The sequence below is a fragment of the Paramacrobiotus metropolitanus genome, unplaced genomic scaffold (genome assembly GCF_019649055.1).
Source record: "Paramacrobiotus metropolitanus isolate TYO unplaced genomic scaffold, Prichtersi_v1.0 Parri_scaffold0000006, whole genome shotgun sequence".
In the NCBI taxonomy this organism is placed as follows: domain Eukaryota; kingdom Metazoa; phylum Tardigrada; class Eutardigrada; order Parachela; family Macrobiotidae; genus Paramacrobiotus; species Paramacrobiotus metropolitanus.
The window spans coordinates 2103777-2127857 of NW_026570226.1; the positions used below are offsets into that span (position 1 = coordinate 2103777).

At 41.3% G+C, this 24081-nt stretch overlaps 4 protein-coding genes across 7 annotated transcripts; 2 read left to right on the forward strand and 2 right to left on the reverse strand.

The window, feature by feature from the left end:
- Positions 1–1856: 1856 nt before the first annotated feature.
- LOC129581877 (membrane-associated guanylate kinase, WW and PDZ domain-containing protein 2-like) lies at positions 1857–9878 on the forward strand. Of its 2 annotated transcripts, none has more exons than XM_055473156.1 (6): positions 1857–2568; positions 2662–3102; positions 4396–5733; positions 7072–8003; positions 8134–8680; positions 8792–9878. In XM_055473156.1, exons 1-6 carry the CDS (start codon positions 2412–2414, stop codon positions 9457–9459), a joined length of 4083 nt encoding a protein of 1360 aa, XP_055329131.1. In that variant the 5' UTR covers positions 1857–2411; the 3' UTR covers positions 9460–9878. The 2 variants fall into 2 exon arrangements, with proteins under 2 accessions (XP_055329131.1, XP_055329132.1); XM_055473157.1 differs by having other exon boundaries at positions 8134–8659.
- Positions 9879–11780: 1902 nt separating this feature from the next.
- LOC129581880 (DNA polymerase lambda-like) lies at positions 11781–15301 on the reverse strand. Of its 3 annotated transcripts, XM_055473163.1 has the most exons (10): positions 14737–15301; positions 14234–14470; positions 14051–14125; positions 13843–13950; positions 13324–13517; positions 13233–13253; positions 12956–13161; positions 12676–12764; positions 12422–12583; positions 11781–12298 (listed from the first exon to the last, which is right to left on the reverse strand). In XM_055473163.1, the coding sequence occupies exons 1-10, from the start codon at positions 15151–15153 to the stop codon at positions 12191–12193; spliced, it is 1617 nt and encodes a 538-aa protein (XP_055329138.1). In that variant the 5' UTR covers positions 15154–15301; the 3' UTR covers positions 11781–12190. The 3 variants fall into 3 exon arrangements, 2 of the variants coding, with proteins under 2 accessions (XP_055329138.1, XP_055329137.1); XM_055473162.1 differs by having other exon boundaries at positions 12956–13253; positions 13335–13517; XR_008689553.1 differs by lacking the exon at positions 11781–12298 and having other exon boundaries at positions 12444–12583; positions 12676–12763; positions 12954–13253; positions 13335–13517.
- A 912-nt stretch (positions 15302–16213) lies between these two features.
- On the forward strand, positions 16214–20789 carry LOC129581882 (putative serine protease 47). Its single transcript, XM_055473165.1, has 6 exons — positions 16214–16624; positions 17090–17646; positions 18570–18649; positions 18892–19172; positions 20120–20393; positions 20530–20789. Exons 1-6 carry the CDS (start codon positions 16459–16461, stop codon positions 20645–20647), a joined length of 1476 nt encoding a protein of 491 aa, XP_055329140.1. The 5' UTR covers positions 16214–16458; the 3' UTR covers positions 20648–20789.
- Positions 20669–24046, reverse strand: LOC129581884 (protein-serine O-palmitoleoyltransferase porcupine-like). The gene is made up of 5 exons (XM_055473166.1): positions 23478–24046; positions 23152–23327; positions 22127–22783; positions 21776–22027; positions 20669–20998 (listed from the first exon to the last, which is right to left on the reverse strand). The coding sequence occupies exons 1-5, from the start codon at positions 23704–23706 to the stop codon at positions 20897–20899; spliced, it is 1416 nt and encodes a 471-aa protein (XP_055329141.1). The 5' UTR covers positions 23707–24046; the 3' UTR covers positions 20669–20896.
- Between the last annotated feature and the right edge of the window lie 35 nt (positions 24047–24081).

Consider the following 24081-nt stretch of genomic DNA (forward strand, 5'->3'; position numbering starts at 1 on the left):
ATAATCAAACAAATTCTGCTATTTATCCGCTATACGGTAGCAACTTGCAGCGACGCGGACAGAAAGCACTTTTAAGTTTGTTATAGGTCGACCACGTTAAAAACTGGGATTTACGTACGTTATCCTAAAGCAGCTGTTCGGGAAGTAAAAGATCAGGAAAAGAGTACATAATTTAACCAAATTACCAAACGGCAAACACATCAAAGTATCCAACAATTTACGATCAAGTTCCGAGCGGAAAAAAGTTTAGGAACCAAGCTGGCAAAAAGCTGGAACTTAGTGTACGAGTACGTCAAATAATAAAAATAAATCAAATAATAACAATAATTCTGACCGAACAGTAAAATGATTAGTATTGAGATGCCTCAACATATCTCTATAATAATAATATCCCAATAATCAATGAATGATCAAGTAGAGTAGAAATACTACGTATTCCATTAAATAATCATGATCAGGCTGACATTATCTATATCTATATTGTCAGTACTTCTAGTGGTAATGTAATTATGTAAGTACCTCGTATGAATATTGGCGGTACAAGTTACTGCATGCTCAAGGTACCGTATGTACAAATGTTTGTATTTATATCTATTGAATTTTTACTGGTTTTTAAATTTTTCGGCATTACGTACAAGCACGTTAAAAGTGAATCTGCAATACAGCCTGATGCTGTTGATGGAAGAATTATTTCTTCAGCGGCGCCATCTCATTGTCCACACCAGATAACGATTCCCGCCTTGTTTACTTTAACGTCGTTAAACTATGGTAAAATAGCTAGAATAGATAGTTAGTTCTACATATTATTTTACTGGGATAAATATTGTATACTTGCACACAATTCGACTCTCCCGTTGGACTAATTGCACAACGCATGATTTGTTACGCATCTACAGTAGTCAGTAGGCAAAAGGCTCTGTATTATGAATTACTAACATGTCCCACAAATTTACAGTAAGTAATGTGCTATATAGTACGATAGTAGCACTGCCTGTGTGCTACTGCGAGCTACCTATTTTATTGCTGAAAGCAGATCTGGTAGGCAAAATTTGTCACACAATTTACGACAAAGCATTAATTTTACGGTTAGACTAGTATTGTATTTTACAACAGTTCTATCGAAATCGATCATATTATAGTACGTACATTCAAACCACATGCAGCACGCCTTGCAGTGCGTCTATCTTTACTCTAGATTTTAGTACTCTTTTCAAAAGCTAAACTTCCACTTTTTTGAAGTCAGGTGCTTAATTTATGCTCATAAATTTAATTTGAACTTTTTTATGTCAGTAAACGTGTTAATTTCAAAGCTCTAGCTAGTTCGCGTGACCTGACCACTACGTTAAAAGAAGCCAAGACACGTAGAGTACTCAATTCAGAGTGGCTACAACGCAATGGCGAACGCTACAAAAGTCATAAACCTATTGTTATGATCATAAAACTGAAATTTTAATAGTTCTAGTTTTATCGGTATTTGACCACTGCACTACGTAAATACTGTAGTAGAAGCAAGTATGAACCGACCGTGGTACCCACAGACGTGCTTTGAAACGTCTGACCACTAACAGGCTCAACAGGGAGCATGTGCTTATCGGCAGCTGCAATACATAGGCCTTAGCAGTGCTTATTAAATCCACGGCATTCTTCTTGACTCTGTATGAAATTCGAACATAAAATGCTTAAACCGGACGCCCGCTACGCTAATAATAGGCGCTATATTACGCAGTTGGAGTAGGCGGCTCCCTTGTGCACACGCTGATGTTCGTCTGATGCACAGACTGTTTCTACGGCGTGTTACGCTTACGTCCCACGTATGTACAAGTGCGCGAAAGCAAACCTGCTTGTGAAATGTGACATACACTGAGCTGCCAAACACAAAATTAAATGCTTTCTAAGCCTTTCTTCCAGGTATCGCTTTGCGAACAGGATTTGTCTTTCTTTTGACTGAATTTTGTTTTATCTTTTGAATAAAGTTAATATTGCGCAGTATTGAATTAATTATTTATCGTCTTGAAGCATGAGTGGCAGTGATGCATTGAAGAGGTTTCTCTTGGATTATTCATCATCAGAAAGCAAGATTGGATGGATACGCGGACACTTTTAGCTGTTGGATTTATTTTACTTTTATCGGTTTCATGTTCTTGATGCAGTCTATGGTCCATAGACGATGTAAAGAGGTACCCCTGATTTGGCCGCTTTCTTGGTGCTCGCGAAAGCGCTTGGACTGCTACGAAAGCCCGGGAAAAGTTGGAATGAATGTTATGCATCAATCTTGAGGTGGCGACACGCTGCCGTTTACTGATGCACAGTATTTATGAGTGATAGTATTTATGTTATCGGATTAATTTTACAAGAATATCTATCTTGTGGTGGAGCTAGCGATTCGTCTCTGACATCGGTGAGAAGATAAGATGTCCACTAGATCGGCGCAGAAGTACAGGCAGTCCTCCTGGATATCTTCGCAGTCCCCCTCCAGTAAAAGCCAGAAAGGCCCCCACTGGACGCAGAGTTTATCGGAGGCTGTTATTATTGCACATCCTGAGGGCAGCCTGGGATTGACCATTAAAGGTAGCAGCGAGATTGCCAGGAAATTTGTAAAAATATGAGGAATATCGCGGAGGTGGACAGTAATTTAGTTCTTGTCACTTTTGTATATTTTAGGTGGTGCCGATTATGGCGAATTTCCTTACCTTGGAGAATTGAAACAGGAGAATATTCTTTACGGCCAAGGCTTCTTACAGCAAGACGATCTAATTTTAGACGTTCAAGGCCAGAAAGTGGCTGGTTTCACCCAGCGCGATGTGGTATTGTGGCTCAAACACTGCAGTCGCAATCGGACACCTGTTTCGCTGAAATGTGTCAAAGCGGGGCATTTAACGAAGGATCTGAAGGAATTCCTGGCCGGGGGCTTCCCGAAAGGGAGTCTAGACCATGAGCTGCAGAATACGATTCGGGATAATTTATATATGCGGACGGTACCTTGTACAACGCGGACTCCCAGGGAGGGAGAAATCAACGGACAGGATTATTGGTTTATGACGCAGGATGAGTTTATGGAGCTGGAGAAACAGGGACACCTGTTGGAGAGTGGTTTATACACAGGTTAGTCACCGCTAATGACTCGGGTATCAGGTATCCGCATCCATCCTCGATTATCTGCAGCGCACGATTAGTCATAGGGAAGTGGTTTTATCAAAATATGAAAAGATAACAACATGCTGATAAAATCAACAGCTGCGTTGAAAACGTTTTAATTGGTTAGATACTTTATCAGGTTTTAAAAAGTTAGGAAAAGTTGTGTGCAGTTTTGTTTTAGTCGGTTTAGCCTGTGTCACACTCTGTTAGGTTTTTATTATTGGCGAAAACCAACGCATTGTTAGCTGTCATAAGAACTGATAAAATTTTCAATAATGGATTCATTACTAATAATTAAATGTTTACCGGCATGGTGTTTCTCCTCATTGGGTTAATCTTTTTTCAGCGGTTGCTGTTTGCGGTGCGCTTAAAGATCGTAAACGAACGATAATGTATTCCTTTTTGCTGTGCTGTTTATTAGCGTTGCCGCATACGAACTGTTGACCTACTTGGTATGGACTAAAATTCATTTAATAGCTGTTCAACTGCATCACAGATGTACTGCGTTTGACATTCGACTGTTTGGACGTAGAAAATATGGATCAATTTGAAACGACCTCGCTGCGCATGTAATAATTTTCACTGCTACAAAAACTTTTGCTTCTGACACAGGAATGAGGTTGTTGATATTGCGAAATGTTATCACTAAGTTGGCTCAACTTGGCAGTCCTGCCTGTTTTATTTTGCAGATAAGAAATCATAGCACGCCTGTTGCCAATACAAACACAATGCGTTAACACACATAAGATTAAAAATGCTTCCCTCAAAAACAGGAGTATGCAAATGTGTAAGATATTTTTCCTGACTTAAATATGTATGCAGATCGATATCGATATTTTTATGTTGAATCTTGTCAGTGTTTAGGGTCCAGTTCAGTCCTGGAAACAAAAACTTTTTGCTGATAATTAATTACGAGTTTGAGAAGATGATTGTTGAATCGAAGCGATAATACCTAATCGCTGCATTGAAAGCTGATGAAAGCTTTTACAAATCTGCAATAAACAGCATTTCCGGTTTCATTTATACAGTAATATTTGTTGGCGAGCATAAGAATTGAAAGGATTCAGACGTTGTTCGTTTGGCGTTTGTGAGGAAACGTTGCGTACACATGCGTTTCGGTTTATGGCATAATTAGCAAGCTGATGCATGTACCGTATCCTATACAATAGCCATGCGTAACTCCTGTGCAAATATTTATTCATTGTGAATCAAAGTGGATTATGCTAATTTTCTGGGTCTTTGACTGGTTTTCCTTTGCAGGAAATTATTACGGCACTCCCAAACCACCACACGAACCCCTGGATAAAAAGGCCCAATCAATAGCCGACATCGTTCAGCCCGGAGCCCATCCGTCATCCGAAGGGAAGCGGAAACGGAACCGCAGCAATGTCGAAGCCTTATCACCAGGGGCTTCTACGGAATCGACAGAAGACTTGCTGTCTGTGTTAGCACAGAAACGGGCCATTCAAAACGGTGCCCCCGAAATGCGTAATGAGATGGCAGACAGTAATGGCACGGGAGATGGTACTATGATGGCGCGTGACGCACACCGTTTCGTGGCCCCCCAAATGAAGCAGGATGGTGGATTGTGGGGTAATATTGCATCGCAGGCTGTTAACAAGATTCGGCATCATGATTCCGGTCATCATTCGGAAGACGAACATGCCCTGCGACACGAAGAGGAGCTGCCATATGGATGGGAGAAGGTCGATGATCCCATTTACGGGACCTACTATATCGATCACAATAACAAGCGCACGCAGTACGATCATCCGCAAACCCCAAGGGTGGAAGTCTCTAGTGGCTCAAGTGGCTACACTTCGTCGACATTTCCACGTGTCAAGAAACGTCCGCCTGGCAGTCCAGAGAGTCGTGTTCCCAAGTCGGCATCAACGCATGTGGCGTTAAATGGCCAACGAGGAGGCGGACGACAGATACTGCGCCCCGAGGATCTTCGGGGAGATCTGATGGATGTGGCGTTAAATAAGAGTAATCGCGGATTGGGCTTCACGATTATCGGTGGAGAAGCGAATCAGAAGTTTCCGGATGCGGATTTTGACGAGGACGATGTTACCGGAATGGGCACTTTGTTGCAGTTGAAAAGCATCGCGCCGGGTGGTCCTGCCGACCTGGATGGGAGATTACGGTCGGGTGACGCGCTGGTCAACATTAATGACCGCTGTGTTTTGGGATTCACACACGACCAGGTTATTGAGCTGTTCCAAAAAATTCAGCCGGGCGAACTGGTCAGATTGCGAGTGTGTCGGGGCTACCCTCTGCCGGCCGATGCAACTGATCCCCGGGCACAAATTATAACAACGGACGCGGTTTCCAGTGCGGGAAATGGGGTTACGAGTGTGGGAAGTTCACGGCCGCGCATGGTGGAAACGCAGCGGCAGTCGACCACCGACACGCGGACTTCTATCGATACTAATGATCAGGAAGTGGCGGCTGCTTTCTTCGACCAGCAGCCGGTGGCCAGTGGACCGTTGTATAAATTGCAAATCACCAAGGGATCGTCGGGATTCGGGTTTACCATTGCGGAAAGTCCGGATGGTCAGACGATCAAGAAGATCGTTGACAAGAAACGTTGCCAAGGTATGTCTTATTCTGTTCCATAAATAGTTATGTAATGCACGACGTGGTGTGGTGGTATTGACCTTGGGCGTTTTCCGAATGGTTAGTGGACAGACAGCGAACGGCAGTGCACTTGCAACGTAATATTAGCCATCTTGTCGGCTGATTGTCAAAATCAGGTTACGAGAGTATGCATGATTTACGCACAGTAGTAGCCGACCGCTTTAGTGCTGCAGATGTAGCAATGGATTTATCTGACTTGTCCGATTTAGACTGAATATATTCTCTTTCGGCATCAGCGGGTGGTGATGAAATGTTTGATCAGTTCAAAAGTAATTCGGTGATTATGGAGAGATGAAGCGTGCAATGATCGAATTGAAAATGATTTCTTTTCAACCATTTCGCTGTACTCCGGGATGTTCTCTTAGCAGGGCCTGCTGCAGTTGGTGATAATTTGTTGAACGAAAACCAGTCATGGCCTAGTTATTTGTGCTTAAAGTATGAAAGTTAATTTTATTAGGTTGCCTGTCAGTAACTTATAAAAGCACTTTATTATTTATTGGTCTGATTTGACAGCTTCACATGTAAAATGCAGTTTTGCCGGTAATGTGAAAGCTAATACGAAGTCACATAACCACATTAACATTTTTATTAATTTTTTCGGATTTCGAGCATTAGCGGGCCAAGTTTACGAGTTCACGACATTAATTTTATGATATTGTTGTCTCAGCAGGTAGTTTGTGCGGGACTAAATCATTTCGTTCTCAAAACAAATTGATGATAAATAGAAGTTTTCAGTCTCTGTGGTAAATCGATCACCATTTGCTTCTTGAATTTTTTATCGCATTTTTGTCGTATTAAAGTACAACACTCGTAATGTATGAATAGAAGTATCTTTAATTAAGCACATATATATAAATACTACGCATTGTGATACTATTTTGATTCGCCGCAATTTTTTGTGTTTCCTGGTTCTAGTGTTTTTGAAAAACAGCGATGAACAATAATTTGCCCGCCCTCTTCACGAAACGTTACTGACTTTAAATAAACCCGTGGTCTCAGAATCAAAAGTCGTCTTCGAACATACTCACCTTACATATACACTTACGATAAAATTGATTTGAAAATAATTTACACGAAGTACAGAGTACGTGACATTGGATGACCACTTTTGATATTATAGCGATCATGAAAAATTTGTGCCCGTCTTGTTTTTACCGGCCAATATTTAAATTACTCGTACAGTCATATTTATGTGAACTGTGTGCGTAAATTTGTTGCATTATGTGTTGTACCTCGACAGTGAGAACTGTGAGACATGTTGTATGCTATCCCCGTAATATTTATTGCCTGTTTTAGGTCTGCTCGAAGGCGATTTGCTAGTGGAAATAAATAACCGAGTTGTACGAGGATTGGATCATACCAGTGTGGTGGAAGTGTTCAAAGAAGCACCTATCGACGAGCCATCCGTCTTTGTTGTCCAGCGGGCGCAACGGATAGAAGGACGTAAAGAACAGCGTGCCAGCCGAGTTTTGGGACGATCCAAAACTCCCACGGCTGATATGTACAAAAGCCATACTAATACCAGCAGCACTGAGATTTCTCATCCGAAAAAACAGCGTTCGAAAACTCCTACACCTCGCCCGTCATCCTCATCGTTTTTTGGTTTCTTCCGCTCTAAAACGCCCAAGCCGGTTAAAGAAAACGTTCAAGAAGCGGTCACAAGTACGTCCACCAGTAACACTGTGGTCTACGAGAAACCTACAAAAACAACCGAGACTGTGGTCAAAACGGACACACGCAGCCCGGATAAGGCTGTGTCGCCGGCGCCGCAGTCGCAAGACGCCGATTTTAAAAGAAATCAGTTCGCCTACTCTTCCATGACACGAATGGTTACCCCGAGTTACATACCTGCCAGTCAGTATACGAAAAAGAACGAAGAAAAAATGCAGAACCAAGCGTTTGTATCTAATGCCGTGCCAGAGTGGAATCGAGCCGATTCGACCTCCACCATGTATGCGCGCGTACAGAAACCCGTGGAACCACCGACTGCCGTAGCGCATCCAGTACGGATTAACGGAATGGATAACCGACCGTCTAAGCTGCGGCTGAATGGGCCATCTTTTGAGAATTCTTCCCTGGCATCGATTCCGTCGTCGACAGCTATTGATGGCGACAACGAGTCGCAGCTGCATTCGCCTCCCGGCTCCATAGACCTGATTGTTACATTGCGGCGCGAAGATGCTGGATTTGGATTCCGCATTGTTGGCGGCACCGAGGAAGGCTCTCAAGTAAGGAGCAGTAAAAAACCTTTTGTTACGGTGATCTAACAGCAAATTCATGTACATTGTTTTGTGTTTGTCTAGAAATGCTCTCTTAGAATCATTTCGAATATTAATAAGTTTCGTTTGGTTTGATTAGGTTGCCGTTGGGTATGTTGTACCCGGAGGTGCCGCGGAAAAGGATGGACGATTGGAAGTTGGTGATGAAATTGTGAATATCGACGGGGTATCGGTGATGAATGCTTCTCACAGTCAGGTCATCCAGATGATGCAAAAATCATCGCTAAATGGCTTCGTGGTGTTGGGAGTACGGCGCCGCATCAATTATGCTCCAGCCAATGTGGCTCGCGAGATCACCATCCACCGTCAGCCCAACGAGGGTTTTGGTTTCGTTATTATCAGCAGTATTGCACGAAACCAGCAGCTGGGCAATGGGACAGCCGTCAACGGCGGCAGTGCGCCGATTATTAACTATCCCATTCTGGGACGTATTCTGGACAATAGTCCAGCTGAGCGTTGTGGCGAGCTGCATGTCGGTGATAAAATTCTAGCGGTTAACGGGATTGATGTGCTGCATCTGCACCACTCGGAAATTGTACAGATGATCAAGGAATCAGGAACAAGTGTTATGCTGACGATTATGTCACAAGCCAGCGGACTGCCTGGTATGGAAAGCTCGCCGATTCGTTGAGTATTTTCGTGTTGAATGTTTTGGTTGTGTTTGCTCAAAATAGCGCACGGGATGTCGTTGCTGTTAGTATGTTACTATGTTATCTAATTCCAAATTTTGAATGTAGATGATGCCAGCACTGTTTCGGCCAACTCCCAGCAGCGCTTCGACGAATTTTACCGGCAAGAAGCGGAGGGCGCCTTTGTTCCGTACAGTCCGCAGCCAACCGGGGCCAACAGTAAAGTGGAATATATATTAATCGAACTGGAGCGTGCTACCCGTGGCTTTGGGTTTAGTATTCGGGGTGGGAAGGAATTTCACATGCCGTTATTTGTTCTGCGTATAGCGGAAAATGGACCGGCAGCCGATGATGGGCGTCTGCGAGTGGGTGACGAAATCATCGAAATTAACGGGATCAGCACGAAGGACTTCACTCACGGTGAAGCAATAGAACTGATTCAGCGTGGTGGCACGCTGGTGCGTCTGCTAATCAGACGGAATTCCGCGACAGGAATGGTCTCACCGACACATGGGCAGCAACAGCTGGGGATGTCCGTTCCTCAGTCCGGCAGCAATCATTCGATGAGCGGTGTGGTATCACGGCAATATATTGATGCAGGATCCTACGGCAACTACTCGTCTTCCAGTAATCTTCCTTATAATACAAGTGCGACTTATCGGGCTTCCCCTTCAACGCAGACATACCCTACGCAAGGAGCGTATCAGACGCATTTGCAGAGCACCAATGTGGCGTTTCAGGCGCGGCCTTATTACTTCGGTTCTTCGGGAAAATAACTGATTTCTTGCATCGAGCAGCTGACCTTGCTTGCGTTGTTTTTGTTGATTTATAATTTCTAGAGCTTCCTATTTGCTTGGTTATCCGATTTTGGACGCCAACTGTATCCGTTGTGACATTCGCAGTTTTATGGACCAGGTCATTTCAGTACTGTCATTTTTCTTGCACATGTAGTTTTAATTTTCAGGCATCTATAGAGTTGCAATAATGCATGCTCGCGTTCTGTAATGTTCTTGTCTTTGTTGGTGAAGTCCATGGATTGCGTATTCTGCGTTTTGTTTTGATGTTTCTGAATTTTTAAGTTTTATGCTTGTTCTACGACATTTGTTAAAAAATTCTCAAACTCAAAGGCGGAGGACGTGATAATGGTGTAATACAAGCTTTCTTTACTGATTTCTGCAGTCCATGGAAAGGAAAAACGTTCACTTATGGATTTTAGTTATGGTTAGAAACTTAGAATGATGTTAAGACCGGGGAATGTGAATCGCGAATCTTGGATACGAGTCATACGAGTTTTTTCGATTGAACTGATGGAGCTAAATTACAATATTTTAATTTTTACACTTCGCTCACATAACTGTAGTCTGTAGACTATAGTCACCCTAAATCGTGGGTTTCTATGATTTACGAATTGCTGTTTTACGCATTTTGAGCCAAACTTTTATTTTTCCAGATTCGTCATTCAGTTGAGAATTATCGTATACGCATACCGGAAACCTATTTCCGATGATATGGATTTTGTAACAAACTCAGCTTGCAAAACATGAGAACCAATGCAACAAATAATCAAGGGGTAAATCGAAAAGACTGCACATGCATAATATGGACTTTGTCCAAGTGAGGCTTAGGGACTGTCTGTTACAGTAGTTTCTGGCGTTGGCAGCCCATGAAACGCTTGAAGACGATTCCCCCGACGCTATATCCGACCACTAGTCCGGCAACAGTCCCCATATTGAAAGCACCAATAAGCTCCCATTTCACGGCTCCAGAGCTTAACTTACGGGAGCGAAGCTTTCCAACAATCAAACCACCCAAGCCACCAGAAACTGCTCCACCTAGCAGGCCGAAGTCCCGAGCTTCACAGTCTCCCTTACCAGTGAAAAAACTAACGCATCCAGAACCAAGACCTGCCAAAGCTCCGAGCGAGCCACCGACAACTATTCCAATGCTCTCCATTAGGCTAAATCTGCGAATTACGCTCATTGTAACAAGTCACAACTGAGAAACTCCACGAATTCAAAACACTAGCGTGGCGACCCTCGTAAACGTCGGGACACTTCCGGAGGCGTGAGTGTTTTTTGCAAATTTTTAACTCTTTTTACAAATCTTAACTCTTTTTTTGCCAGTTTCAGCAAGGCAGCTATGTCCAATTGCCCATTGCCCTGCCTTCTTCCACATAACATGCATCTCCCTTGCATTAGCGTTTCTGTCTCCTCAGTCACAGAACTCAGAATTTCATTGCTGTCTGTCCAGTGTTAACATTAACAGAGCTACGTTTTTGTCTGTCTTGTGTTACAGAATTACAAGTTTACACTTTCTTAGGGCTACTCTCAAAGTCCAGCTAGATCTGGTTACGGTGCAGCAGCTCCACCTCATGAGGTGGTTTTGCGAACCGTATTTGTCGGCGTGGACACTTCATGTAGCTATCTCGTGCGGTGGAGCAGCTGCATCATACTTAGCTACGTTCAGAACTTGAGCCGGCCTTAACAGTTCCCAAGATAGGAAACGACCTGAATCCATGCCTAAAGGCAATATATATGTTAAGACTAGTCTTACATATATATATACGTACGTACGTAAACGTACGTATCTTGCCTTTAGACGTACGCACTATACAGCGCTACGCCTCCGGAAAATGTGACAAATAAAAGTCAAGCCAAAAGACTGTTACTAGAGAAATATCACAACGGATACGTACTGGCACTTGGCAGGTCCTGCTGGTGTATTGAGATCTGCTCTGCTACTGGTTACTGCACCAAATGGGTGGGCACTGGGCAGAGCGCCAACAAGTGCTTTAATACTGCAGGTGCTTAGTTACCTTGTATTTCAGTAACCAGTTTACGGTATACAAAGCTTTGGTTTATACTGCCAGCTTATTCAGTGACGAAACCCTAAAATACTGCTTTGAATACAAAATGCAAAGGACAATTCCAAAACTAACTTTACCTAGTTGAATGGAAAATAGCTGAAAAGAAGAAAAAAAGCCTACAACACCCGGTGTTCGCAAGCGGTTACCCATCCAAGCATTAACCGGCACAGTTTATTTTCCGAAACCGGGAGTTTCGTGTTACGTGGCATGGTCGTCGACCTTTAAGTCGAAATTTTTTATTGCCAGAAAATACTCAATACATTGTGTGACAGAAAAAGTATAACAAAATAAAACATTCTACAAGATGTTTATTAAAGACATCGAAAAATGCTTGCGACGCAATACGCTGAAGATAAGAACATACGTAGTTTACAAAAATCCCAAGTTGCAATAACTTAATTAATCTCAATCTAAATCACAAAAAAATCAAATTTACAGTAGCATGCAAAAAGCGCTTGATAAACTTTAATATAAAAATTTTAAACCATAAAACAAACGAGCCCAAAACGTCCAGTTCAGCAAACGGAAAAATCGCCTAAAAGGCTGCCCTAATGCGATCGTTCTAAACCGGTCAGATGTCGTATTAACAAATCATCCTAAGTGTGCCGAAAATGTCCAAATACTTAAAATTAATACGGGGATCAATGATCTCTGTCCACGGGTTCCAGAAATGTCATTCCGAGATGTTCGAAGATTGACAATTCAGTCGGTGTGTGCAACACTTCTCCATCACACATTTTCTCCCGCTTCTACAATTTGTACATGGTTTAAAGCGAAAACGGTCACAAAAGTAGTAACAGATTATACATAAAAGTTCAAATAACAGCTGTGAATACCTATAATCTTAGAACATATAATATTTCACCACTTACGACGCGAATCACATTCTTGTTTAAGGAGTGATGAGACAAGGCCATATTTAATCGGTGTGCATAAGATCGCATTGATCGGTTAAAATGTGCCGATCCCGTAAAGTACAACAGCGCACACGCCAATTCACTATACGGCACACATATAATATCCAAGCGTCGGTGCTACAAGAAATGCAGTGTGGAAAATGCTCGGGTTTATAAATGATAATGCAGAAAGTTATTCCAAACAACTAACGAAGGGAACGAATAAACACCTTGCGAAGTTCTCCTGGTAAGCGGCACACTCCCAAGTATTTTTTCTGTGTTCCGTCTTCACCGATCGATAAGTCATCGGTCAAAAAACCTAACGAAAGAAATTACGATTATGCATGTCGAAATGTACCGTTAGCTGCCTTCACAACAGAGGAGCAGCGGCAGTTTCAGACTACGAGTATTAAAAGATGCTGATATACGCTGCAGACTGAAAAAGGTACAGTATCACCTGTGCAAGAGAAAAAACCTACTGTAAAAAAAATATTTTTTAACTATGATTACCTGTAGCATGCAAATTTTCGAGCAGCGGCGCAAAAACACTTCGATGGGACTTGCCATCCGGATGCGATATCAAAATGTCCACGTCGCCACATGTCGGTTTACCTCGCCGGTAGGATCCACATGTTGTAATGGTTAGTCCCTCTTGAATATCCAGCGCTGCCTCTTTTACCGTATTCTCAATGAGAGCTACTTCATCGCGCGGAATTCTGTCAATAAAATCATGGTAGTGTTTCAAGCCGACTGACTGTTGTGCGTTGAGTTTAACGGTGTTCCTCACGTCGTCCAACGTTCGCAGATTCTGCAACAACAACAATAAGGTAAAACGATCGAATAAGTACTATGAGAATACTGCATCTATCACACCATACTGTTGACAAACCAAGGCAGCCCATTTGGTAGCGGTTTTCGAAGATACGCCATGGATGTTACAAAAAAGCTTCACTGCCTGATTGAATTCATTATCCTGGCACACTTCCTCCACTTTCTGACAAGCACCAGTTTCCAAAATTTCCACTATTTTGCTTCTGATGCTAGGTCCAATGTTGCGAAAGCCATTTAACTCCTGAATCACACTGTAAATGTGTCGCAAATCGTTTTCCAATGATTTCAAATTATAGTTATAAGAAACTTAAAGCAGCACCGTTCACAAAATTCGAGGGCAACTGGCAAATAACAAACTAATAATAAACGAGTGATCAAAAGGATTCACTTTAGGTGTAATAAAAAAATAAGAAAACTTACAAACGAAATTATATGTTTTTTGTGCAATTATTTCGCATACTGCAATGCCAAGGACAATAATGATGCTCGCGATAAATTAAGCAGAAGCGTCAAGACCTTTATGAAGCAATACCGAGTTTTCTATGCCACCGCCCCATTCAGCGTACCTCGACTTTCGTAATCTGTTTGGGATGATTTTTCAAAAACGAAATCACTTTCCCATATGCCATGCTCCGGAATTCTTCACCATTATTTTTATACACACTGGCTAATTCCTGCAAAGCACGGCTGTGTCAGAACCTGTAAAACTCTGGGGTCTAAGTATCACTGTAGCAGCAGATATTTATGGCAGAGGAAGTTCTGCTCCACTTGTACCTCAAGAGGCCCGGTGATGTGTCCGTTCAAACTCTTCGCTTTCGATGAGGACGCCTCCGAACAAACATATTTGCCCTAGTAAAAAAACACATCCGAAATTATAAAAACTTAAACATAAACCCATTAAACAACCGCGAAAAGTCAATTTTTTAACACCACCACACAGTAAAACTTAATACTCACCAAATGACGTGCAGCAATGGGCGACACATTATCCTCATCGCCATCTGCCGAATCGCTTGCTTCTTCCGCGCTCGACTCATATGAACTCGAGCCAGCTTCAGCACGACATTTTTTCTTCCCGGAACCAACAGAAACCGGTGTGACATTAACCGTCCCAGCAGGTTTTTCCGAAGACCGTTCTGGAGAATGATTTCGCTTTACACCTTTCGTCTTTTCAAGTTTCACCTCGATCAAAACCTGGAGAACAGCACTGTACAGATACACAGCTCATTGTAATGTAAGGAAAAATGTTCTGCTTTACTGATAAAAAATTTTTAAATATATAGCAAATTTACTTTATCGTTAATAATAAGCAGGCGACGGAAAAAAACGCACAAATCATAAGAATTACGAGAATAATAAGTAAAAAAAAGAATAATATGTAAAAATACTATAATAATAAATACTGTAAGTGAGAATAATGGTAATACGTAAAAATAAGTTTCCGACTTCTTAGTTCTCACCGTAAACTGCGCGTTCAAGCTGAATTCTGCTTCCGGACATTTACTTTTCCCACTCAGACACTTGGACGCCCATGGTATACGGACAAACTCAGCTTTCCCAACAATGTCCTTCAGGTTCAATAAAGATAAAACAGCAAAAAGTTCAAACAGCTCGTCAAAGACAACCCTCTCTTCCACAAGAACATGCGTGCAATCCGGGAAGTTTTTCGATTTTGTATCAAAAGATACAATAGCAGCTCCAGATTCGCCCAAACGCTTATGAAGAATTTTCAGTCTTGCGTTCTGTAATTTCAAAGGCAAGATGCAAATCACTGTCCCATGAAGAAATGGCTTCGGGGTTGGAACACGCGATCGGTCGCCATCCGCAACAGAGGAATTAGCGGAAGATGAGGCTCGGGCTTTGCTGGTGCGGTGCATTGCTGATAGTCCGCCAAAAACAGTCCACTGATCCTGAAGGGAAGTTACGGTTTAAACTTTAAAGACACCTGCGGCTTTTTTTAAACGGTAAAAAAATGAAATCGAAAGTGTACCACAGAACACTCAACCATCCGTATTTCGTAACGAGTCCAGTGTGTTTAGACTGCAGCGAGTTTCCTGCAGGCTCGAGCGTGAAAGCAAACGGAATCTTGCTAAAACTTGTCGCCCCCACCCGCATGCGCTCGAGCGCGGGCGAATGTCCAGTTATATGACAAATCCTCCAGACAAGATACGAGTATTTATACCGCGAGTACAAATGGATGGTAACACATCTAACATCTGCTCTCTCCGGAGTCCAGACACATTTTCGGGTGCACCGAACTCCGAAGCTTCAACTGTTGTACTTTATAACTTCACCTCAATTATGTTAAAATTTTGAATGGCATAATTTTATTCTTGTGAATCTGTTCTTGTTGAATTGGAAAACTCTCTGACTGGCGATGCTATAATATATCCATGCGCAGGTGCAACTGGATTTTATCTCTAACACGTATTGCAACTGCCGCAAATTACTTACTCGTAAACGGGAAAACTATGACATAAATCCCTTATGGCTTGAGGAATCTACAGCTGACAACGGTGCATTTTGTTGGAGTCTTGGAGATGAGTCAACCACTCCGCTTTATATACGGAACCTGGCTCTCAACCAGCGCGCTACTTTTGCTAGTTTTATCGGTGACTTCGCCTTGACCTTTCGTAAATAAAGGAGAAATCTACCAACGCTGCATAAAATACTAAAATAAGCGGCAGCTGAATTTACTTGTAGCAGTGTTTTCGTAGGCAAGTTTGGTGCTACGTAGGTAGGTACGCGATATTTATAAAGTACGCATGCGGCAAAGACTGACGATTGTGCCGGCAAAGAATGAGAATAATCAGATGTACATGTATCTGCAGCATATTTAGGGCAATTTCAGATGTATATGTGTATATCATTAGTTCGTAACTTCGTACGCGGCGTTCGTGATTTCATAACGAATTTCTCAGACTTATATTAACGCACTTGATCAGTCTCGTAAAAGTCCTGGTAAAAGTAAAAACGAGGCGCTGTCACAGATGTTATTATGTAGCTTACAATACTCATTTCTAGTCCGTGAAAAATTGTGTCTTACCTTGTTGTAAGGCGCTTTCAGCGCACAATAGTAGCAGACGTTGTATAGGTGCTTACATCTCGGAAAATTCTCATCGAACGCAAATAATCACCAGAGCGACAAACCATGCGATTGCAATAAAACAATCGATTGCTCTATGTGTTCTCTCACTGTCAATTTTGGGAAAACACTCCTGTTTTTGCTCATTATGGATTTTTTATTTAGTTTTTTTGTATTGTCAGCCTCTTGGATCTCACATGTCTACGCCCTTCCGGCGCATCCATCCGGCCGTGCTTTTCCTAGTCGTGATAAGCCTGTCATAAGTAAGTACAGCTGTGGGTCGCTCACAGTAATTTGTCGGTGCGGCATATACGGGTGGTTATTTTGATTTACAATTTTGCATCTTGTAATGGCATCATTGGCGAATCCATTACTAGCGCCGTCAGATCAATAAAAATTTTTGGCTAACATGTACATGTGAGTACTTCTTGAAACTGTTATCAAATTTTATAAGCAGTGTAGTATACGTAATATATATGGAATTGGAATTACCGGTGATTTGGTGTTTTGGATGTTCTGCGTTATTATACTCAAAAACATTTTTCTTATCGTATGATTAATACTCTACATGCACGATAGCAGTTCAGTCAATAATTTTGTCGCAAGGCACGTAATTCAACTAATTTAATTTATCACAACAGATAAACAAGTGTTTATTGCCCATGTAACCCTCCCTGTATATGTTCTCGTACGATGTATATCGTTGTTGTATTCTTATTATTTCGCAGATTCACGCCAGTTTGGGGGAAACTTAAATCGGCCACCATCACCCGGTGCCAATAAAGATGATGTTCTGTTAACCGCTGCCGGTATTCATGGATTATTAGGTGATAAATTTCCGGTCCAAGATGATCCCGATATGAGCGGGAAATTTCCCGGCATTAATTCTGCACCTCTAACAGTTGGCGATATGGTTAATAACAAAGTGCAATTCAATCAGAATGTGCAATCCCTGCCCCTGACCGGTGGGATCTGTATTCCGGTTAACCATACCGAAATCAACGGAAAATGTGCCAATGTTTTTGATGTGGTCATCAATCGGAAATGTGCAGATGCACGGACAGAAAGGTCAAATAATTGTCAGAATAATGAAGTGTGTTGCTTCAAATTGTCGACCAAAGATGTTGTCGAGTCGTCCTTTGATCAAATACCATGCGGTCTAAGAAGAACGCCCGAATTAGCACAACGAGAACTGCAGCGTATCGCTGATGAAGAAAACTTCGACCAAGTACCGATGCGCATACTGGGTGGATTAGAAGCGTTCCAGAATGAAATCTGTTGGCAGGTAAAAATAAATAAGCAAAAAATAAACACTTAAAATTAGGGTGAATCGTGTTGAATTAGAAAGCCCATTTGTATGTAATATACATGCGTTTCTTTTCCTTAAAATTATTTCGGTAGTAAATTAATCTGAAGAAAGTTTTATCTATTAGTTGCAGAAAATGTGAAGCCACTTTAAAAAAAATGACTATTTTCCTACCCTGCCATTCGCACGTTTATAAATTGCTCAGTCATCAACTGCAATTGTAACTTTCACAAATGATTTGATTATAGCTGTTCTTCGTACTATCTGCAGTAGCAAAAACGACAGCATTTACAGTAAATACTCGTACAATATACGCAGTGCCGCTTGCCTATAAAATAAATTATAATGTATGGCGGATTTTTTACTCTAGCATAGACATGTCTATCAAATTTTTAATTTAGTACGCCAGTGGACACAGTGATTTTCGGTGGCAAACTTCAAGAATGGTTGAAAAAATAAGTACATCATTTTTAAAGAATACATTTACCGGTGTCAAACTGTAATTAGTTCGAACAGAGATAATCATAGGCTATTAAAGTATGTACAGATCCGTGCGTAAAATGTAAATTGCTAATATATCATCATAATTACCGTATCTGCGAGTGTACATCTAACTCTGATTACAAATTATAATTATTGTAAAGGTAGTGGATAATTAAAAATGCATCTGTTTTCATTTTTGACTTTGTCGTGCCAGACTGCCAGATAGCTGATTTGAGATTAATCTCTTCTCCAAGTTATAAATTGTCAATCGAGCTATCCACGGCTGGATTATTAATCTGTCTGTGTCAGACCCATACATATACTGCTCGATGACCCGGTTGCAGAATTATGAAATGTTTTGCTGGTTATAAGTTTTTTTTTGCGAACCACAGACCTATTCTAATTCGTCTTCTGATTAGGCAGCCATTCTAGTCGATGGAAAATATGTCTGTGGTGGAGTGGTGATCAATTCCCGAAATGTCATGACGGCTGGACATTGGTGCGTAACCGTGCGTTAAGTGCACGGTTAATTAATCTTTCGCTGTTCTTAATGGCAAATTTCCATATTATTTGGTATCATGGTAAATTTCATAATAAGTACCATTACATAATAAATTTCCTGTACCAATTCAAGAACTGTAACCCGATTAAAACGCTTTCATTCGGCAGTCTATATTACACTAGTAACAGTTTCGAACCATGATAATGTTACTTTATTTGGGGTCATTTTCGTTTTGCCAGCTTGAATGACGTGGAGGAAATGAAACAAATCTCAGTCGTAACGGGCTCGAAAAACATTCACGCTCAAGGCAAATGCGCAGAAACCTTTGCGGCTGCGGATGTGAATTTCCATGACAGCTATGATCCCAGGAGTTTAGTCAACGATATGGCCGTGATAAAACTGGACAGACCCATTACTAACACCAACTGTACTTGCCGAATTTGCATGCCGGAAGGTAGCTTAGATACGGAAGCGTCCGGCAAATTATCCTGCTTGGTCAGCGGCTATGGAACAACAGAACGTAAGGAATCATAATTAATAATTATTAAAATATTTATGAAAAATGATCGTTTCTGAAAACTAGAGCACAGACGTTGCGTCAGTTTAACTTCCGAATCCATGTGAAGCAAACGCGGAATACACTGCTTCCAACATTTTATCATAATTTTTACAACTTAGGTATTATTTACTAGTTCTGTAGAACAGAATATAAAAATACGAAGGTTAGCACTGTAAAAATCTCTGACGATATTGGTCTCTGACGATATTGGTCAGCAGATCCAAGAAAACCTTGAATTAAGAAAGTAAGCAGTTCTTTTTCGGATAACATTCCACAACCATCCTGTAGCTGAAAAAGTGGAGTATCATAGTAGCAGCACCATTATGCCGGCGTAACACCAATTACACCACGCGTACTGTATTGTGCAGTTTGTAGATTACGCAAGAAACAAACCGGATCATGCATTCATAAGTCAGAACGGACAAACGCTGTTCGTAACAGTTTCAGTATCCAGCTGTTCTGTTGACAGATGTCAAAATTAAATGTTCACTTTAAAGTAAAACAGTATGATAGGCATCTTGCCACCCGAAGATTAACTGCTGTCATTTTGTTTCAAATTATGTATTTTCACTGTGAAATATAGATGTCATAGACAATGGCCATGGAGATGTAATTACGTCGACTTTATGGTTCTCACAATTCTTTCCTCTCTTTTGATTAGTTTCTGCAAAACAATGTGTACCGTGTTATTTAATCAGAATATTAATCAGCATTTTTTCGTAACTCAGTGCTGCAGTACATAATTTATGCTAATGGCATTAGCGGAAAATTACGGTCTCAACATTACTTTGAATGGCCTTGACTGTGGCATGCCGACTGAATAATACTCCTAATACTTTGTACTTTATGTTTATGTAATGCCAATTTACTCTGTCACCGAAATCAAAACGTTACTTTAATTTTTACAGCTGGAAAAACACCGGCAGACATTGGTCCTCTCAACATCGCGAATGTCAATGTCATCGTTGAGTTGCCGGATAATCGCCAGTGTACCGACAGACTCCATCTCTCTTCCGCTATTCCCAAAAACTTTCTCCTGGATCAGTCAATGATCTGCGCCATTGGCGACAATCCAGCCAAACCTTCCGATACCTGTGATCTGGACGGCGGCTCGCCCTTGGTCTGCCGGATGAATCCCGATGTGCCAGACGTCTACACGCTCGTTGGCCTATCATCCTGGGGGTACGTAATAATTGTTTAATTACAATGTCGTGTTATGTATATACAGCGTAATTTATGTTTCCCATTAAGCAAGCCTATTGAGACAGTTTAGTAACATTTCGCACGCGCCGCTAATGAGTATTGTTTCCATTTCTAGGTTGCCCTGCGGCCGGAATATTGTCAAAGATGCAACCAACCGTGATGTCCTAGTGCCGACGGTATACTCCCACGTGAGACCGGCTATCAACTGGATTAATTCCATATCGAAAGTCTGATGCGTCAACAACCTGCGCATGTTTTTACGGGATTTATTTGTTTTTCTATTTTTTTAACTGGTGAGAATTTTCTAATAATATGCTGTAAAAAAATAAAAAAACATTCGACATGGGAAACTTGTCAACAAAAACGCTAATCGAAGCTTCGGAGATTCGTCAAGTAGTCATAAACCCATAATACGAAAAAGATTATTGCAGACGAGAAAAAGGCGGGAATGCAGTGCAGAAGTGGTTCGTTAAAAGGGAACCTTATCGAAGCAAATACTGCGTCACCATCATAAACAAAGCAATGTAGTGTCCAGAAAAACCCATTGCAGACCATTTTGATAGCGTGTGCTCGTACCCATAGCCCTAAAAAGAAAACAGAAATTTTTTGTTTCAGTACCAGTAGAGTCGATCACCTAAAACTTAAATTTAAATACTCGTGCATTCTGTGCAACATCTCCAACTGGCAACTACAGTACATAACAGTATGCAACATGTGTAAAACCGCGTACGTCGCGCGTAAATCTGAATAATTCTTCATCCATAATAAAAGCTTGCGGTGAATATTTATGAAAACAAAAAATTTGATAATTCTATAAATAAATTACAACGAATGAATAACCAGTGAAGTTCCGGAATTTCGTAAAACTGCTCCAGAAAATCATGCTTGAAAAAACTCGTGAGGGAATCAGCCGTAAAATCAAAGCCACCATCACGCTCCAAACTCGTATTGACCAGTGGTTGCCGTCGCGCCCGTGGCCACTACGAGAGTGTGAGCGGTGAGTCGGTGTTTGCAACCTGTTGATTTGTTCGTGTGTTGTTTATTTTGATGTTTATATTTATGGGAAGTGTCCTCGGTTGGACGGTAATAATTCGTCTCATAAATGTAAGAATGTAAATGCAAAAAACTTCGCGACGCCAAAGCCGCTCAAACAGGTTCTAATCGAACCATAATAAATAAAAGAAAGGGGCTAACAGAGGGAAGGGCAAGCAAAAATGTACTAGTAAGTAGTAATAACTGGAAAATTTCGCGGCATTTTTATTATTAATTAATTACACACAATCACATCGGCTTCAACAAAAACTGTGTTATAAAAAATCTGCAAGAGTCAGCAAGACTTCCAGTACGAGTAATTTCCTCACCTGTTCTTGGGTTGGACTGGCATCGAACATCATACCCAAATATGCTAACTGGAATATCGCAAGAACACCGAAAGCCAAGTTTGTCGCAATGACAAACGGATTTTTAGTGGTATTCTTATGCTGACATTCTCTGCACGATCGCGCTTGGATACAGGCACTGTATATCTCTGAGAGTTCTCTGCGCAACCGGTGTTCCCCATAAGTAAAAACTGCCAAAGATAGCAGAACGGCTGATAACTGAAAATTTAGACCCTAAAAACAAAACATTCATGTACAGCTGAATTCAAACAAAACAATATGCTGGAAAATAATAATTTTAGAATTAAAACTGACAATGAAGGATAAACTCACGTGAAGAAGAGAACTCGCGGCATAAGTGATTGCCAAGGCGGCTGGTACACCCAATCGTTTGCGGACATTCCAGAACACATGCCGTTTCAACCAGTTCCGCATGGGAATATTCCAGAATTCTACAACTTCCACTAGCGATCGCGGCAATTCTATTTTGAGCATTTTAACGACAGGCACTCCCGTAATTCCCATTCCAATAAGCGTACATTCCGATAAATAAGAAATGAAATAATGTGAATATCGAAACATTGCCGCTGTTCGATAGGCTTCTGCCCATTTATTAATTACAAAGGGAAATATCCATGTCATCAAGCACGTCGAACATGAAAGGCAGAAAAATGAAAGACAAAACGATTGCATAAAATTCCACAGCGATCGTATGAGATTTCTGACTGTCAGGAGATGCGATTTGGCTGACCACAGACGGTATTGATCTAAAGATATCCAAGGCCCAAAAACGACGGTACCGGGACAGAAAATATATCCACAGTATTCAAGCAAGCTGGGCAGCAAGGGTTTGTCCAGGTGGGCAAGGGAGAGGATTTTCATAAAGATTATCATCTGAGCGCCACGGATTTTGTGAACGACAGTCGCTTTGCCAAACTTGAATTCGAACAGCACGACGTAAGTTACAGCAACGACGACTACAACAAAACCCTGAAAAAATAACAAAATAATTTATTTTTCAAGTTCTGGTCCCGCAAATAAAATATTTTTATTTGACTACAGTTGTTCATATTTTGTTTTCAGACCACATTTTTAGGCGTTGCTGTAAGCCCGTAAATGCTAATCATGTACGGGCTTGATTATTTAAAAATAATCAATCAATATTCAATCAATATAAGCCGATGATAAGCTTTATGCCGTTATCGATTACATAATCCGAACCCGACTAACAGTTCGAATTTAAAACAATAAATAATTTAAACAGAATTACTGATTGCTATCATATTAAAAAATACGCATACAGAAAAATGAAACAGCAGTAAATACTAAAGTTTGCAAAAATTATTTTCCAATTTCACCTGTAGCTGTAAAAACTGTAAAACACTCATCGCAGTCCCAAGCCAGAGAAGAACATAGCCCGACGCTCCAACCAGCGCCAGCAGATAGCAGTCTTCTCCAAACACGGAAAATAAAGCGCACAATCCACATAGTGCAGCAAAGGCGTTTATGGCACGTTGTCTCCAGAATGCAGATTCTAAAAAACATGAAGCAAAAATTATAGAGCGCACAGTGAGGGCAATGCACTTATAATTCTTGATTTTTTACCGAAAACACAAAATGATTATAAAACAATTTAGGAAGTCCACCAGCACGGACTCACGTTGTTGAGAAGAGGATCACTAACCAGGAATAATACAGCTCACGGTGAAGCTAGCGAAACAGCAAAACAAAACAACCGCGGCGTCATTGAGTCCCTGCGTAAGCACGGGCATGATGCAGGTGCGCACAAGTTCCATGAACGGAATATTATACGCAGAATGATCGCTGACATCCACATACTCGTACTGCTCATTGGAGAATTCATACTCTCCGTCATCATAGTCGCCATATACGGGAAAATCCAGCACGTCCATTGTGAACACAACAGGTTCTTCACAGGTTCCCGGTGACAAAGAATGAATTCCTTAATACGCGAACGAAATGAGTCCAAACTGGCAAAATGTCTTGATCTTGGCTTAACAGCAACTTGCAACGACTCAACTGCTAATTTTACAAGTCCAATGTCATTGGCATAATTGTAGGCTGATACTGCATTTCGAAGGCCGAAACAATGAAGCGCGATCCTTTACGTTGTCATCTACATTTATAATTAAAAATAACTGAAAAAGAAACAAAGATTTACAAGCATTCGGTTGATAATTACGTACGCAGTATTGTACATGAGTACAGAACTTACAGTTAAAGTAAAGACGAAACACGAAAAATAAACCAAAACAAATGAGTACAAA

Excerpts from the sequence above, each read along its gene's own strand:
- LOC129581884 (XM_055473166.1), bottom strand. The coding sequence starts at position 23,706 with ATGGACGTGCTGGATTTTCCCGTATATGGCGACTATGATGACGGAGAG. Across the intron at positions 22,784-23,151 it reads TACAGTTTTTACAGCTACAG|GGTTTTGTTGTAGTCGTCGT; the intron begins GTGAAATTGGAA and ends TTATTTTTTCAG. Across the intron at positions 20,999-21,775 it reads CCAGTCCAACCCAAGAACAG|GGCTATGGGTACGAGCACAC; the intron begins GTGAGGAAATTA and ends TTTTCTTTTTAG.
- LOC129581882 (XM_055473165.1), top strand. The coding sequence starts at position 16,459 with ATGTGTTCTCTCACTGTCAATTTTGGGAAAACACTCCTGTTTTTGCTC. Across the intron at positions 16,625-17,089 it reads TCGTGATAAGCCTGTCATAA|ATTCACGCCAGTTTGGGGGA; the intron begins GTAAGTACAGCT and ends ATTATTTCGCAG. Across the intron at positions 19,173-20,119 it reads CGGCTATGGAACAACAGAAC|CTGGAAAAACACCGGCAGAC; the intron begins GTAAGGAATCAT and ends TAATTTTTACAG.
- LOC129581877 (XM_055473156.1), top strand. The coding sequence starts at position 2,412 with ATGTCCACTAGATCGGCGCAGAAGTACAGGCAGTCCTCCTGGATATCT. Across the intron at positions 2,569-2,661 it reads CCTGGGATTGACCATTAAAG|GTGGTGCCGATTATGGCGAA; the intron begins GTAGCAGCGAGA and ends TGTATATTTTAG. Across the intron at positions 8,681-8,791 it reads TATGGAAAGCTCGCCGATTC|ATGATGCCAGCACTGTTTCG; the intron begins GTTGAGTATTTT and ends TTTTGAATGTAG.
- LOC129581880 (XM_055473162.1), bottom strand. The coding sequence starts at position 15,153 with ATGCACCGCACCAGCAAAGCCCGAGCCTCATCTTCCGCTAATTCCTCT. Across the intron at positions 13,254-13,334 it reads CTACCAAATGGGCTGCCTTG|AATCTGCGAACGTTGGACGA; the intron begins GTTTGTCAACAG and ends TTGTTGTTGCAG. Across the intron at positions 12,584-12,675 it reads TACCAGGAGAACTTCGCAAG|CACCGACGCTTGGATATTAT; the intron begins GTGTTTATTCGT and ends CATTTCTTGTAG.